General features: G+C 44.5%; 1 protein-coding gene across 1 annotated transcript in view; it reads left to right on the top strand.

Moving 5' to 3' along the window:
- The first annotated feature begins 1,012 nt into the window (after positions 1–1,012).
- Positions 1,013–17,705, top strand: part of IGFBP2 (insulin like growth factor binding protein 2) — a 66,977-nt gene continuing 50,284 nt past the window's right edge. The window contains exon 1 of the mRNA XM_048485608.1: positions 1,013–1,478. Coding sequence (XP_048341565.1) covers positions 1,076–1,478 — 403 coding nt within the window. The 5' untranslated portion in view covers positions 1,013–1,075. The remainder of the gene's footprint in view (positions 1,479–17,705) is intronic.

Raw genomic sequence — 17,705 nt, 5'->3', positions numbered from 1 at the left:
TACAACAGACAGTCACATATAAAGATAAAACTACTAAAACCTTTAAAAGCAGCGATAAAAATAAAGACTAATAAGTAAGAATGGCGTCCAGCAGCCCCATTTTTCCAAAATCCTCTCTCAAGAGGGAGGAACGGCAAGTCCCAAGATGGCAAGAGGCCCAGATGTAAAGGACCAGGGGGACTCACTGCACATTTCTTTCTGATTTGCACCATGCATTAAGGATTCACATGCGCAGCCTGTCCTATCCATATTTACCTGCTGACTTTGGTGGGGCCTAATCCCAGGAAGCATGCATGAGCAGCTATTTAACTCTGTCTGGTGTCTTTTGATTTGGGAAATCATCTCTCTTGGATCCCAAGTAATTATACAGAGAACCACAGTACGGGGTGGCTGTCCTATGTGAATTCCTAATCCCTTGAATGTGTTTTGTATTAACAAAACCTGAGGTTGGATGCCATATAAAGTCGAACGCTCTTACAGGGTTGGTAAAGTATTGTCATTTTCACCCTTGCTCCCTTATTTATGTTTGTGACTTAGTATCCACTGTGAAGAGAGGAAACCATGGATTCATTCAGTCATCTCGCTTCAGTCTCATAAAAACCCTGAGAGGTAGATTAGGTGGAGAAAACTCTGCAAGGTACATTAGGTGGAGAATCTTGTAACTCGTTTTCAGGGCTATGAGGCGTGACACCGAGGTGGCTCACAGTTCTTAGGATGAGGCTGTGGGTGCAAATAGCACTGTCTGCAGCGCACAATATCCAGGCCTGGCCGCGAGTGAAGATGGCAGATCCTCAGCCGGACTCCGCGCATTTGGAGTCGGCAAGAAGCGCGCCCCTCCTGAACAGCCTTCCCCGCGACTGCGGCTGATAGGATTTCAGCCCTGGGGCCGGGCAAGGCGCGGGTCGGCCAAGCCCGCCGCACGAGGTGGGGTGAGGGGTGGAGCGCGGGCGGCCGACGCTAGGACCCAGCGGAGCCAGGCTGCTCCCAGCCGCTCGCCCAGCAGCACCTGCCCGCCCGCCCGCCCGGCGGGCGCTCGGTCGGCCCCTCGCTCACTCAGTCGAGCGGTGCGGCCAGGATGGTGCAGCTGCGGCAGCTGGTGGCGAGCGGCTACTTGTGGCTGGGGCTGGGCTGGTGGGCGGCGGGGCTGGCGCTGCCCGAGGTGCTGTTCCGCTGCCCGCCGTGCACCCCCGAGCGCCTGGCCGCCTGCGCCCCGCTGCCGCCCGCCTCGCCGGGACTGGGCTCGGTCGCCTGCCCCGAGCAGGTACGCGAACCTGGCTGCGGCTGCTGCCCGGTCTGCGCCCGGCTCGAGGCAGAGCCCTGCGGGGTCTACACGCCCCGCTGCGCTATCGGGCTCCGCTGCTACCCACGTCCCGGCGCCGAGCTGCCGCTCCAAGCGCTGGTGCAGGGGCAGGGGACCTGCGGCCGGCGGAGGGACGCCCCCGAGTACAGCGTCGCAAGCGCGGAGCCCTTAGGCACCGGTGAGTGGAGGCAAGGCGCCGCGGGAGCTCAAGCGGAGGGAGAGGGCACGGGTGGAAATATTCTCGGTTCGGCTGCGGGTCTGTGAGCGTGTGCAGAGTGCCTTTTCATGAAACTTGGAAAACCCGGTGGGCTTAAACTGAGCGGGGGTCTTTTTACGCCATTGAATGACTTTTAGTAAACGATTTGGACCTGGATTTAAGCAGAATGCCTTTAAGCATGTGCAAAGTGTTTTGGTTACCACATAGCCCCCCCCCTCCCCGGTCAGGTGCATTAAGAATGGTGAGCCGAGCTTGCAAGTCACCAGGGGCCCTAATTTACCGCTGAGCCATGCGGGAGCTTCCAGTTAGGAAAGGGATGAGTGATTGCCAGGGCTTTGCTGCTAAAATGGGAACTCCTCAAATGTGTTAAGTCTTCCCTGTGTCCCCAGGTAAGTGAGATAATGTTGGGATAAAGAAAAGTGAGATAAAGATTTTCTGCACGTGCTCAGAGGCATTTTCTTTGTTGTATTGCAAGTTTTTGATTCAGCTCGAGGATGGAAAGCATGTTACAGCCCTGGCATTTGAACATGAGCGGAGGATGGGTTTGCAATTTGTAGAACGAGGCGCAAGAAGTATTTCGGAGGGATGAGTGTGGGGAGGCACTAATGTGTTAACTCTTGAAAAGAGTTAGGGAACTGAGCTACTAAAATGGCTGATATTTTGGAGAAATACTGCAAGGGGGGAGTTCAGGGAAGATATGGGCCTCAGAGTTGGTCTAATCTCAAGTGCAAGTTCAAACTCAAACTCAGCATATATGAGGCGAGGCAGGGGTGAGGGGGCAAGGAAGTTAGCCCAGTTGTACTGGGATGAATCCTATATTGTGACTAGGGGGCAGAGGAATAGGAATAGATGTATGGACATACTAGGCTTAAGGTAGGCAAAATATATAGATGGTCCATATCAAAATCTAAAAACAAAGCCTTATAATACCTTTTATTAAGACCAATTAAAATAGCACCACAGTGTACACTCTGTCAAGCTCTTTAAAGCTCTTTATTGGACTGGATGTTTTCCCCTCTTTAAAAAAAAGTGAGGGAGAAAAAAGAGGCCAGGATCTTAATGTCCTGAGAGATCCCCCTTCCTTTAAAAGGTTTTTTTTTTTAAATTCAGCTTGATCTCTGGAACTCAAAAGTTTGCAAGCTGTCTTGTGTCATTTTGATTTATCTTTTATAAATGGTATTCAGTGGATTTTGCTTCTTAGGGGAAAAGTGGGGAGAGGCCAAGGATTTGGGCCCTAAGGAAATAGGATGAGGGAAGTAGGTGAGGCAAGGTAGGTGAGTGAAAGATTCAGGGGAAGAGTAGGAGTTGGAAGATCCTGGCATCGGGCTGGGTGTCTGTGTAACATGTGTAAGCAGGCACTTAGTCCCTGAGGGATGAATGAAGGGCAGTGGGTGCTTGAGAACAATGGGCAATCGAAGAAAACAATAGCATAGCAAAATGGTTCTCAAAGTTTTTAAAAATGGGACCCCCTTCTCATCTTACTCCACTTTCCAGGACCTGCTTGCCAGACAACTCCATACTGATTTCCCTTCCCTGACATAAAAAGTAAAAAAGTTTCCATCCTTGAACACTAAACAAGTTTTGATAGTCTATTTTTCATGCTTTAGTATTTATTCATGGATATCATTACTAAGCAATAGGTTGTATTTCCTGTCCATGTTAACCACTGTGCAGAAGAACAGTCAGATTTGCCATGGAACCCCTCAAGGCATCTTCTCCCAGCTCACACCGTTCCTTCCTCCTGGCTTCACAATCCATTGGTGACAGTGCCATGATCCACTCTGGATTCTTACCCACAGATTGAAAGCTGCTGGCACAGGCGCGAGAGACTTGCTGCAGGAATTGTGTCAGTGGGGGTATGAACGCAGGGCACAGACACATTTTGGGAATGGGAAGGCATCAGGGAGAGTTTGGGAAGACAGATCTGTAGTAGGAAACTGATCTACATATTGTAGATCATTTCAGGGAAGATATGGGTTATACTGAGTTCTACCTCTTTGGATTGCAGGTAAGTTATCCTGTCCTTTCAGTGCTCCACACCTGTTAAAGAGAGCACACTAGGAAATAATTCACGGATATCAAAATTCTACCAGCTCATTCTGAATAAAGTATAGTATGGGCGATAAAGAGCCATTTCACACTTCATCTGTCAGTTGTGGGTGTTTACTCTGGGGACTCTGCTGTTTCTCACAGCAATCACATAAAGTGTACATAGCATATATGTATCCCTGAATGTTCATTCCACACTTAGAAAAGCCGTAACCTCTTGAGACTTCCTGGCATGCGCCCCCAAGGGTGTTTGGGAACATGTAATCCACTGTTTACACTCGTGATGCTTACTGCACAAAATCCTGTTGTAACACTGACTGAAGTTTAATGGATATGATTGCCCCATATAGGATGAAGTTACTTCAAGTGACATTTTGGCTACCCACAAGCAACTTCTACGAAGGCAGCTAAAGGACCCTGTCAACATGATGATTTGTCATTTATGAATGAGCTTGTGGGGGATCTGTAGCTTTACACTCCTCTGTGCATGGTGATTTAAAAGGAGGTTTCCACTTTTATGATGAACCAGAGTTTTTTGGTGTGTCTGAATCACCAACTATGGTTTGCCATCTTCACTGCTGATGGACAGTGCCGTTGGTGACCCATAGGGTTTGCAAGGCAAGAGACAAACAGAAGTGGTTGGCTTTTGCCTGCCTCCGCGAAGACAACCTAGATTTTTCTGGTGGACTCCCATCCACGTAGTAACCAGGACTGACCCTGCTTAGCCTCTGAAATCTGACCAGAATGAGTTAGCATGGGCCATCCAGGTCAGACCACCACTTTCCCTACAAACCAGGAATAAACCAGAGATTTGAAATCTGGTTTATGGGGCAGAGAGCAAATCACAGTGACTTTGGTGTAACAATAAGCCTAAAAAGCAGAGATCTTTCCTTAAATTGCTGTGCGGGGGGGGGGGGGGGTTAGCCCAAGGATCTGTTCTCTCTCCTCACCTGAAGCATTCTAATATAATGGCAAATCATGGATTATTATATTTGAACATTGCAGCACCAGCAGGACACAATGGCCATCTACTTACACTTTCATCTGTATGAAGGAAAACCTTTTGACATGAGCATCTAATTACAGTAGCATTAAAATGGACTCTACCTGAAGTGGAAGGGGAAAGATATGCATACTGGATTAGTATGTGTTGCTGTGATGGTTGAAAAGAAGCAGTACTGAAAATGGATTCTAAAGTCATTTTCGTCTGACATGTGCCACACATTTATTTAATTGAATCCTGACTTCCTCATTCTTTCTACACCTGGAGTGGTTGCAATTATAATATATCTCAATAGGAAACCATGACTTTTGTGAATGTATTGCTGCAAACTTGCTTAATTGCACATGCATTTACACACATATATACACACACAAGAAGCCTAGTATTTGGGTATTTTTATTTCAGAAAATTAAGAACGTAATGGATTATAAGGTGAGCTTATGGATTATAAGGTGGTTTTAGAGATGTCAAAGGTGCCCAGACTTTTGGATAAAATTATTCGTATACTGTGGCAAGGTTTATTTTAAAACTTCATTTCATCAGAATGTCATTTGATTGGAGTTTTGAAATCCTTTTGTGCACCTTAAGGAACAATTTCTCTGACAATATTTTTAAAAACCCCACTTCCTGAACATTTTTCTGTTTGTATAATTGCTATTAATGCCCAGGCTTTGATGGAAATGCCTGACCTAATCAAATAGTGTGAAATGCGGAATTGCGACTGTTTAAAACCAAGTATGTTGAAAGAGAAAGCCGTTGAAGTGAGATGGTTGTAGTGATGGTTGGGAACAGTTTGCTTAGATGGAACTCTGCAATGGAAAAAGAAAGAAACTTACCTCTACCTAATGCCCTTGGTTCAGCATTGTGTTCCCACTGGATGCCTGCCCAATGGAATATGAGCAAAAGATGGAAGTTTTTCCATTATCAGCAGAGGTGGAGAATTCATCTTTGCTGAATTTGAGCAGGAGGAACAGAGGAAGAGCCTTCATGTCACTCTCAAAACGTATGTGAAATCAGTTTGCTAAGTACTTTGGCAAGAATCTTTCCTGTCTGAGGAGGCAGGTACATTGGTTGGTTGTTCTGTGTGCAAATTCCATGAACTATACCTATTTTGCATAGGCCAGGTTAGGGAGAGGGGGAAAAAATCTTTTGATTGGGGCCTGGAATGCAAAACTTGTATGCAATTCCTAAATTAAGGGGTTGGCAAGCTTATTTTGTCCCTGATGAGAGTCAGGAAGGTTGCCCAAGTGAAACAAGGAATAAGACTGAGAATTCTCCCGCTGTGGGCTTTCGGCATCGTTTAATCTTCCACTGAGGTCTGTGCTGCCAATCCAGAAAGAGCTGTAGGCAGAATGAAATACAAATAATCCTCAGCGAGAAACGGATGCTGTTGCTGATTGCAAAAAAGGCTGTGGGTATTCTGGGGAATGTTGGAACAAAAGTATCAAGTCTGTGGAAATCAAACTGACTGGCCAAGTATAATTGTACCCTTTGGGGTCCAGGGTTAGAAAGTTTTGAACGTTCACTTCCCTCTTGAAGCTGAAAGACAAGATTGCTTGGTACAGATTATGTTTGCTGAAGCCAACTCTTGATGCCGTTGGAGTGGATTTCCTGCTATTAATTTACACTCTACATTCCATCTGTTGCACCTATCCATGCCTGCAAGAAAAAAAGTTGCTGCTAGCTGTTTGCACTGGATTCTTCCAAATTGTATATCTGAGTCCATGTATTTCATTTCAGATTTCCAAGTGAAAAATGTCCACTTGGAAGTTGATCCCAGGTTTCAAAGACGGGTACATTTCTGAAATCCACGGCTTGCTGCATGAGGATTGCTGCAGCCATTTGCAAACTTGTTTGTGCTAAAGACTGCCTATTACTGTATTAACTGACATAGAAATGGACAGAAAAGTGTATTCTGAAAACCCGGGAATGTACACCTGATTTGGAAATGGTAGGACTACATTTGGTGTATCTGGTGGTTTTCTTTTGTGTGAGCAGATGTGCTAGACCTTTACTATGAATAGTGTGGGGATAAGGAATAGAGTTAAAGCTTTATTATCTGGCTGTTGATTATCCAGAATGCTCAGTTAACAGCATCTCCTAAAGTGTAAGCTTTTCCCTGTTAATTACCACACTGCGACATTTTTAAATGTGTATACTTCCCACTTCCATGTCTCCAGCTGGCCAGCTTGATGCTGCTGGACATTGCTGTGCTTCTGAAAACAGGTACTGCCAGCTGACATTATCCTCCCGCGTCTTCTTCCTCCACAGTCTGTATTGAGCTGTTGAGAGCTGGCTATGCCAGAGTGTCCCAGACAATTGGTCCAAATGTCTGCCTGGTATGTGGTATGGCTTGGGGGGGGAGGGGAGAGTCCTGCTGATTGTGGGGCTACCATCATGGCATTTCCAATGGTCCCTGCAGATTTCTCTGGGTCAGGAGCTCAGCAAAGTAATAAGCGTGACTGTTTGGCTCATTTAATTAACTGGCAACCCCAGTTCCCCAGGAATGCCAGGTAACTCAGCTTTTATTTCTCCGTCATGCAAAATTTGAATAAGTGATTAATGATAAATCTTAAGAGAAATCATGTGTACATTGCAGCCAAAGTTAGTTTTGGGGTTTTTTTTTCCTGGATCCCATGGCCATTTTGTGCTCTGTTGTACAGCTCATTTTTTATGTCTTTAAACTGCTTGACCTAAAGTGACAACTTGAAAAAGAGCTGCTGTGATACAGTAATGCAAAAACTTTTCTACTTAGACTTCCTAGACCAGTGGTGGCGAACCTATGGCACAGGTGCCAGAGGTGGCACTCAGAGCCCTCTCTGTTGGCACGCACACACATCTAGGCTGACCTGGGCCGCTGGACTTGATGTGCGTGCACCTCAGCGAGCAGGGAGGACTTGACTGACGGGCCTAATGCCTGTGCTCCAGGTGGCTGCTGCCCCGGGGGGCAGGCAAAGGTGGCAGAGATGCTAGAGAGGCGCAGAGCGGCGCATGTGGGACTTGCTGGAGGCTACAGCAAGCTGGCCCCTGCTCAAGGGGGTTATTCAGGTTAAATTGCTGTGTTGGCACTTTGCAATAAATAAGTGGGTTTTGGGTTGCAATTTGGGCACTCGGTCTCAAAAAGGTTCGTCATCACTGTCCTAGATTGTTTTCTTCCAAGTAGATGTAGATGACCACTTGTTGGTTTCTTGAGGACATCAGATTGGCGACTGTTTCTGGGCTACATAAGAGCAACCATACTGGATCAGACCAGGCCATCTAGTCCTTTCTCATATGATCGTCCACTAGATTCATCTGGAAAGGCTACAAGTAAGGCAGTGAGGCCAATGCTAACCCTTGTTGTTGCTCCCAGCTACTTCTATTCAGAGGACTGCTGCTGCAAAACATGGAGGTACCACTGAGCTATTGTAAACAAATAGCCATTGATGACTCTACTCTAAGTGGTGGGATTCAGCAGGTTCGCACCACTTTGGCAGAACCAGTTGTTAAAATGGTGCTTTTAAACAACCAGTTGTTAAATTATTTGAATCCCACCACTGCCTACTCTCCATGGAATTGTCTAAATCCCCTTTTTAAAAAGCCTTCTAAACTAACAGCCTTCTCTACATCCTGTATTCGTGAATTCCACACTTAAGTTACTCATAGATTGAAAAGTGCTTCTTTTTATCTTCTCTGAATCTGCTGCTCAACTTCGTTGGATGCCTTCTTGTTCTAGTGCAGGGGTAGGGAACCTGCGGCTCTCCAGATGTTCAGGAACTACAATTCCCATCAGCCCCTACCAGCATGGCCAATTGGCCATGCTGACAGAGGCTGATGGGAATTGTAGTTCCTGAACATCTGGAGAGCCGCAGGTTCCCTACCCCTGTTCTAGTGTTATGGGAAAAAGAGAAAAAGTTATCTGTGCATTTTATCTTCCCCATATATGTTTTATACATTTCTATAATCCTCACTGCCCAGTAATTTTGTATGTACATAGATCTGTACAAAGGCACCATAGATATATATGTAAGGGGATCATGATATGGCTATTATGTTTTTACTCTGTAGCACAGAGTTTACCCTTTTCATCACCACTGTACACTGAATTTGAATTTTCATTGGGCCATCCTTCATGATCCCAAGATATTTTACTTGGTCAATTGGTTCAGACCTCATCAGTACATATTTAAAGGTAGGGGGTTTGTCCCAGTGTTCATCTCATTACAATAATACTCACCTTCATCTCCCACAACCTTCGTCAAGTTTGGAAAGACACTTTGAGTTCTTCACAAGTCACTCTGGTTTGAATAATTTGTCCATTTGGCTTCTCATCTCTGATTCCAGAACAGTTGTGAATGAATTGAATATTAAACTAGTTATACATTAATTGGTCTCAATCCCGATCTTAGCAGAACCCCGCTGTTTAATTCCCTCCCCTGCAAGATCTGTTTATTTCTGTTTCTAGTAGTTTAACCTTTTTCTGATCCACAAGAGCACTGCATTAATCACTGGGGAAACATTTCAGTGGTCTTGAACAATGTCAACATCCAACAGCTGATGCCACAGAATTGAATTCGAACAAAATTGATCCACCTTTCTTTCATCTGATACTAAAACATTCCTGCTTGGGTTTTCCAAACCCTGCTATTCTTTTACTGTAATCTTGGGCCTTTCCCCACTTCCCTTAAGCCCCGCGCTACTCGAGGAGAGTAGTGCGGGGTCCCTCGGCACTCCCCACTGAGAGAGTGGGCTAAGCGACAGCAGTCAGCCTGGCCTGGTGCTGTTGCTGTCAGCACTCTCAGCGCTACAGGCATCCCAGGCGCTCTTCTCAACGGCTCCTTTTGATGGCCCCGTGCAGAGCGCGGGGTCGTGGGGACGGCTGGGCGCGCGCCTGGGATGCTGCGCGCTGGGAGCAGCGCGCGGCATAGAAGGGAAGGACGAAAGTGGGGAAAGGCCCCTTGTTACCTTGCTTTATGATCCATTGTGTTTGCCCTCCTCTGCCTTTCTGGTGTGTTTCAGTGCATCTGATGCAGTTCCTACAAAATCTTGTGTGCAGTCAATCTGCTTGCCTCTAAAGATGTCCCAGCATGTTTGCTTCCTAATCCAGTCTTTCTGTTCATTGGATCTGGGGTTGTATCCTTTCTTGGGGGGGGGGGGAGTTTTTGGGTTACCACCTCAGATACCTTGTAGCACCTTGTCAGTCAGCCAAGAACGCAGTGGCATTTTCGCACTGATTTGTTGATTTCACTAAATTGTCCCTACCTCACCTTGGTTTTTCTCTTTTGCTAGTGGTCAGTCTAGTTCCAGCCTTCACACTCCTCTAAGCAAGAGAGCCTTGGGGCCATCAGATATCGTTATCTGTATCCAGCCATTTCTTCCTCCCACCCCCAGAGTGGGACTGCTGCTTCCCCCGCCTGAACTAATATCCAAAGAGAGAGAGAGAGAGCTATGAAGGGACTCAAGAAGACAAGCAGACATCAAGGATCAGCTTCTAGGTCCACTCAATATCCCTTCATTGGTGGTCTAAGAGGTCCAGGTTCCTGTCTGGAGGCAGGTGGTAGTGGAAGCTTTTATGGTATCAGCAGTGGACCTTACCAGGGAGACTGCAGTGGGGGTATGATCAAACTGTAGGGGAAGTTCATATGCCTAAGTGGTGCCAGGTTTGGACAGCCCATAGTACTTCATGAATATGATTTCAAGTGTTAAAATAGTTCCCTATCTTCTGTGCTCTATCCTAAACAGCTAATTAGGGTATGGCTGAGAATGTAGTGTCAGAAGGGAAGTTCCTTGGGTTGTGTGTATAGAGGAGACCCAGACCAACGGGGAGAGAACCACCATAAACACCTAACAGGAAGGGTGGAAACAGCTACAGAATTAAGTTTTATCCATGGTGACCACATGACTGTTGTAGACCCTCTATATTCTGGGTGCTTTGGTAATATCTGACTGGAGTGTTTTCCTTGAGGCTTGGCACCTTTTATAGAAAGCTCTTAAAATGGAATTTATTTACAACGTTCCAAACCTCCAGTGGTATGAAGAGGAGTGAGAGACTTGTGACCTTGTTTGGAATTTAGCCTTTGGCCTGATGCTACATTAGCTTTCAGCACAGAGGGTTTTACAACTTCTGCTAATGGAAGTTTCAGTAATTGCAGTACCCTTTTCTGATGGATTCATGTTACACAAGCATGTTTGGACTAGGGAGAGGTAAAAGATCATCCTTCTATTTGAAAATAGGGTGAGTTGAATCATGCTGGAAATTCTAAAAGTGTGGTTCCTTTTTATTATTTGGGTATATTAAAATCATTGATGCTGAAATGACCACTTCTGCACAGTGCATTAGAAGATTCAATCTAGGCAGAGGCGCTGCCTCTGTCAGATAGTACAGTTGCAAAACCTTTATAGCAAGGACCGCTGATGTTTTTCTTGTGCACAAGAGCTGTGCAAAACATTTTATGCATGTTGCTTATATTGTTTATGTAATTTTCTGAAAATGTTTAAAAACTTTTTCTTTTTTTGCCATCATTTGTAGTTAACAAAATTATGACTTTCGGGAGGGTGATTTTTTCTTTTGGAAAAGAGAGAATAACATTCTGCCTGTTTGTAAGACTGTTTCATTGGTTACTTATTTGTTTCTGAGTTCAATTCAATGCGCTGGTTTTTATTTTTGAAGCTCTTTACAGCCTGGGCCCCATATGATCAAAGGACTTTCCCTCCCAATGTGGCCCTGTGCAGGCAACAATCCCTTGATCAAAGTCTTCTTTATAGGTTCATTAAATGTGCTCTGCTTCATCTGATTGAGTCCTCGTACTATCAAATGATCTCTTTGAATATGCCAGGAAAGCACCAATGCTTAAATTTTAAAAAAACGTGTAAGCCAGAACAGTTTCACAGGGTTTCCAGTCAGTAGTTCAGTTATATAGTTTCTCTTAGTGTCTTTTATTTGTTTTTGGAATTTTTAAAAGCTATTAGGGTCAATCATCTTCATCCCTCCATGGGAGAAACCTGAGCTACAAATTACTCAAAGAATTCTGTGTGCATGGGCAAGCTGAGGACGGGTTACAGTTTGTACTTGCTTGGCCTTTTAAGTTTCATCACATGCAAAATCTCCAGATGTTTTGTAGGATCTTTAGTGGCATTCTAGATTTTTTTTTCTTACACCTTGAACAATTGATCTGCACTAAACATTTTTTTAGGGATGCTTCTAAATTAATTGTTTTTCTTTTTAACTCTGCACAATGGTATATTTATTGCAGATTGTTAAATCCTGGACTACCTCCTTACAAGTACGTTTCATATTTTAATACATCAAGGTGTTAGCGCCAGTAAGGCAACACTACCATTCTTTTGGGATATAATCCTGAATTATCTCAGAACAGCATTGAAGTACTGGTCAGAAAATGTGCGGCACTAAAGTTGTATATGTAAGAAATGCCTGCAGCATCTACCCGATAATGTGACATAGCTGAACAACTGTAATTATATCCTTGAGTTTGAGGCAGTCCCTTGCAATCACATACAAGTTTGTTCCTGCACCTTTGCAATGCTAAAGCAATCTGTAGTTCAGCTGGGCTTCTTCTGTAAATTTGGGACTATAAAACATTTAAATATTTTATAATGGCAGAATTAAGGCCAAGTGGTGACTTCACAGAACACTTCTAAACTGAACTGTAATATCTGTAGATAGTTCTGTGCTCCGGCTGACACATGGAAGTGCTTGCTTTTAATATTCATGGGATATATTTGTAGTCTGTATGCTATGCTGCTCAGTATGCCTCCTACCCAAGGAGCCCGAGTGAGGGCTGCACTCTGTCTTGCACTGTTATAATTCAGTATACATAAATGGTTGTGTTAGCACAACAGAGAAAGGTTTAGCCACACATTTCATGCTTGCATTTCTTACAAATGACCTTTTGTACAAACCAGAGAAGCTGCTGATTCCCAGGCCATATGGCTATAAAGCTGAGTTGGCACACCTCAGTCGGAGTTTCTCATTTAAGAATGCAGCCTGCCTGTCTTAAAAAAAAAATGAAGAAGTGACTTTGCATTTATGAAGCACATGGCAGACCTCCACATGCCCCCCCCCTCAAAGGATGTGCTCACACCTTACTCTGTTTAGTTGGCGTTTCACAGTTCCTCTCCATCTGGTGCCTTTTTATTCCAAGTTTGGCCGAGAGCCATTTAAAAACAAAAAAGGCAACCCATAGCAACAAAAAGGGAATGTGTAAAAAGGCATCTTTAGCACCCCAAGTCGCCTCTTTGAACGAAATACTTATCCCTCCCTGGTCACAATTCGCTACATCTCCTGTCTTCAATTAACTACTCTTTGGGCTTTTATTATTCCTTGTTCCTAGTCTAGGTAATAAGTTGCTTTCCATTTTACTTTTAGGGGACGCAGGTGTCCACACCTGTGTGTTAAGATGAATAAAAATGTATCTGGATAGAAATAGCGGTGGTAGAGTGACTAAGAGCAAAGATTGCACTCCTAATCTGGAGGGAACTGGTTGAGATTCCCCGGCTCTGCTGCTTGAGCCTATCTGAAACTTATCTGGGGAATTCAGATTAGCCTATGTGCTCCCACATGCCAGCTGGGTGACCTTAAGGCTTGGGTCGCAGCGCTTGGGCTCTCCTCAGCCCCGTCCATCTCTCAGGGTTATTTGTTGTGAGGGGGAAGGTTGCAAGGAGAGTTATAAGCCCCTTTGGAGTCTCCTATATAGCCGGGAAAGGGAGACATGATCGAGCCCTCCTCCTCCCTTTTCTTTTCTTTTTCTTCTTCAAGTGTCTAAGTGAAGACCTTATTTCTGAAGACCAAACTGGAAGTTTAACATGTCAGAAATACTCCCATTTTCCCATCTCCATGCTTCTTTTTCACCAGAGACTTTCATATGTGTGCTTCCAGTAATAATATACATGTATGTGCACAGCCAGTTTCCATTGCATTCACATTTTTGTATATAAACTATAAGAGAGGGAGCAGGCCAAAACATGTCCGAGTTTTGAGTGGATCAATAATGGATTGTTGGTTAAGAGAAACTGACTAACTTCTGGGGAACCAGATTCAGTTTCCATATCGCGTGAATGATTCCTGCTGGGTGACCATCGACTAGTCACAGTTCTCTCAGAACTTTCTCAGCCCCACCTACCTCACAAGGTGCCCATTGTGGGGAAAGGAAGGGATTGTGATAGCAAGCCACTTTGAGACTCCTCAAAGTACAGGAAAGAATAAAAACCCAACTTTTAAAAATGTGTATATTGTAACAGCTTACTTGCACCAGGGCTACCAGGGGCAATAGCAGTCAGCATTCTCTCAGATTTTCTAACTGCCTAGTGGTGCACAAAGTCTCTCTGCTATGGGAAGTGACACAGGGAAGTGACACAGAGTTCATTGGCAAAGTTTTGCTCACATAAATGATCAAACTGATGTGCATTGCAGTCTTCCCGGCATTCACCCATCATGTACTACCAACACTGCTCTATCGTGAAATCCTGAGATGTGGGCCAACAACAATTATTAAAGAGGCTATATCTGCTTGATGCTCATGCAGCTATTTCAGCTTACACAAAGCACCCAAAGTTAAAGCAGAAGACTCTTTTTTTCCTCTGAAGGCTGGTGATGTGAGTGCTGGAGACAGCACACTGCAGGAAACTCCATGGGTGTGGGTTTGAGTCACCATCCTAACCCTAATCCCTTCTGGCCAGAGCTTCAATTGAGGCACCAAGTAAGCCACTGAAGTTCTATCTTGGAGATTTTTCCTGCAGATGAGTTCTTTCTTAATTCTAAAAGGTCAGTGATATGTCAGGCTAGAGTGCTCAACTTTGGCAAGAGAAGCATTGATTCAACATTGTTCACTCATAAAACTCAGTGACTTTGGGCCACAGGTGGTCTGTGAGCCTAACCTTCCACCCAAGGTTTTTGTGAGGGATAACTGGGAAGGGCAGAGCTACATGTACCAGCTCAAGCACCCTGGAGGATGGGCAGAAAATAAATAAGGACACATAATGAGTTAGAGCAAGATAAAAGATATATAGTCAGACTGTAATTGTACATCTGTTTGAGGGAAATAAAATTGTGTCTGTATGTGTGCGTATGTGTGTGCTGTGAGTCTGGAATGCCACTACTGATATTGGTTAAGAGTTGGCCTTGCCTTTACTTGTGTGTGTATCAGTTGGACCTGGTGCAGTGTTTCCTCGTCTGGATACAAGAAAAGCAATTCTGCCTCAAGCGAATGCAAACTTTTTAACGCTTCCTCCAATGAAATCCTGTTCACCATGGGGGGCTCCTCTAAAGAACAAGGGCGATTGTGAGAATGAGAAATCAAATCGGTCTCTATGAGCAGAAATCCTTATGCCCATGAAAATGCCCTCTGTGTGTTTGCTCTTGCAGGGTTTCAGAAATACAGGATCTATATGACTCTTGTGTGAAGCATTTAGTCCAGTTATAGGGATCCTTGAGTAGATCATTGCAAATGTGCTACAAATTGTATCTCTAATCATTTAATTTCTGACACTGCTGGTCATAGCACCTCCATTCCTCAAAGCAATTCTCAGTTACTGCTTTTTTAATAGAGCAGGAGATGAGCCTCCTAGCGCCTTTTAATATTGTAGTACTAGAAACCCTAATAACAACTTAGGTGATTGAATAAAACTTTTACTTAATAATGTATGGGATGAAATCTAGAACCCAGCAAGTACCCTCAGTCCACCTTTCTCACTGAAACTCAAAGCATGGATAAAAAAAGTATTGCCAGCCAAAATGGTTCTTTTTTTTCCTGCTTGGCCCCCGATGGAGCTCTTGTCAGTTTCACTGTTGCACCCAACATTTTGTGTGTGGCTGCAGAGATTCTCTATGGCTCCACCATACACACTGTCTGGACACAATGTGTAACAGACTTCCCTCTGTGATACACCTCTGAAGATGCCAGCCACAGATACAGGCGAAACGTTTGGAACAAGATCCACTAGACCACGGCCACACAGCCCGGAAAATCTCACCAATTTGTTGTCCTGTTAACTAATTTACAAAACAACAGAGAGAGAGAGAGAGAGAGAGAGAGAGAGCAGACTGTGGCAGAGCCAGCTCAAACAGTACAATTGCTGCTGCTGGCCTTCAGGATGCCTGCCCCCCAATCACACCAGAGAGCTCCCAACACAGTTTGAACTAGACACTAGGGAAACTTTGTTTAAAGGGAGTCCAAGGTGGCTAGCCACTTTTGAGGCTCCCTTTAAACCTTGAATCCCCTGAATGCTAACTGTCGAATTTCTATTAGGTGTCCTACATTTGGAGGTAGTCGGTTCGACTTGTGTTCAGGCAGTTTGTATTCGGCCTGAATACAATTTTAAAAAGCCGAATCTTGCCACAATTTGGCTTTTTTTGCAACTTGAGCATGCCAAATTGCCAAGCCTAGTTGTCAGCACTTGGCTGATAAACCCTGTTCAAAGTAACCCATGTCCATAGCATAGCTAAGGTACAAGCATCACAGCTTCAGAAAAGTCTCTAGAATGATTTAAAAGGTTGGTCTTCAAACACTAAAAATAACTTGGGAGTCTCCAGACATATTATCATTCCTATTTATGGTACCATTTGCACATGTTGAGACAAAGGGATTGGAATGTCATCAACATCATGTTTAGACTTCCAGAGAACCATATGCTTTAGAGTTAATAGTAATAGTGAAGTCCTTAGACTGGAATGGAGAAAAGGCTAACAAATCTAACCACTTTGTCTCTAGATGCAAAGGAGGACTATCCATAGAACAGCTTCCCCATGGTAAATTCACTAAATCCCAAACACATTGTGCCATAAACAATTTGCAGTGGACCATATCCAGTGTCCTTCCAACAGGTTCTGGGCCAATAGCAATTCCTTGCGGTATTTTTTCGGGGGCGGGAGGAGGGGAATGTTTTGTCACATTGATCCACAAGACTCATTAGCTAAAACACTAACAAATGACCCCTGGAGGAAAAACTGCTTCATTGATAGAAGGCTTCTTAGGCTCAAAGACTGCTCCAAAAATTGCTGAGTGGAGTGGTAGGACATACACTGGTATTTGTGGACATATAACCATTATATTGTAGTGCAAAACAAACACAGAAAAGATGACATTTGTGCCCTGCTATCCCCTCTCACATTCCACTGAGCAAAATATTGTCTTCAGCAGCTACCTGAGCAAGTCTTTTCAACCTCCAGGTGGGGTCTGGTGATTTCCAGAATTACAACTGATCTCCAGACTACTACAGTTCTCCTGTAGAAAATGGCTGCTTTGGAGAGTGGACTGTATGACGTTATACCCTACTGAGGTCCCACCCCTCCCCAAACCACGTTATTCCTTATAGCAGTGGTTCTCAACCTTCCTAATGCCGTGACCCTTTAATACAGTTCCTCATGTTGTGGTGACCCCCAACCATAAAATTGGTAGATATAAAATATAAAAAGACCGTTTTCCGATGGTCTTAGGTGACCCCTGTGAAAGGGTCGTTTGACCCCCAGGTTGAGAACCACTGCCTTATAGGATTACCAATTCCTGATTTGGAAACAACTGAGGTTTTTTGGGGCAGACCCTGGGGAAGGTGGGGTTTGAGGAAAAGAGGACCTTGGCAAAGTATAATGCCATCGTGTCCATCTTTCAAAGCAGCCATTGTCTCCAGGGAAGCAGATTCTGTAGTCTGTTAATCAGTTATAGTTTCAAGAGAGTTTGAACCTATAGGTTGGCAACTGTACACCCCAAATACCCCTCTCCCAAAAATATCCGGGAATGTTGAAACCCAGGGTTGGCAACCCTAGGCCAAACCTTTCAGCTGAACTTGGCAGCCTAAGTGGCACTTCTAGTCTTACTGCCAGAGTATGTAATGATGGCCACAGGCATAGATGGCATCAAAAGGGGGTAGGATGGATTCATGGAGGATAGGGCTGTCAGTGGCTACTGACCAGGGTAATTAAAGGGAACTTCCCCATTCAGAGACAGTAAACCTCTGAAACCCCTTCCCCCTTTCCTTATGTGATTTTTCTAGTGGGTTATAGTTTTGATTTTGGTTGCTCCTTTATGTCCTCCTGGGTTGGTTGTTCTGGGAACTTTAAATTATAATTAAACTAGCACTAAAACCCATTTTAAATTAAAATATAATGGGCTCAAGACAGGGAGGGAACTCCAATATAGGGAAAG

The sequence above is a fragment of the Sphaerodactylus townsendi genome, linkage group LG02, assembly GCF_021028975.2.
Source record: "Sphaerodactylus townsendi isolate TG3544 linkage group LG02, MPM_Stown_v2.3, whole genome shotgun sequence".
Lineage (NCBI taxonomy): Eukaryota > Metazoa > Chordata > Lepidosauria > Squamata > Sphaerodactylidae > Sphaerodactylus > Sphaerodactylus townsendi.
Note: the sequence above shows the minus strand (reverse complement) of the source record. Positions and strands in the feature narration are given on the sequence as shown.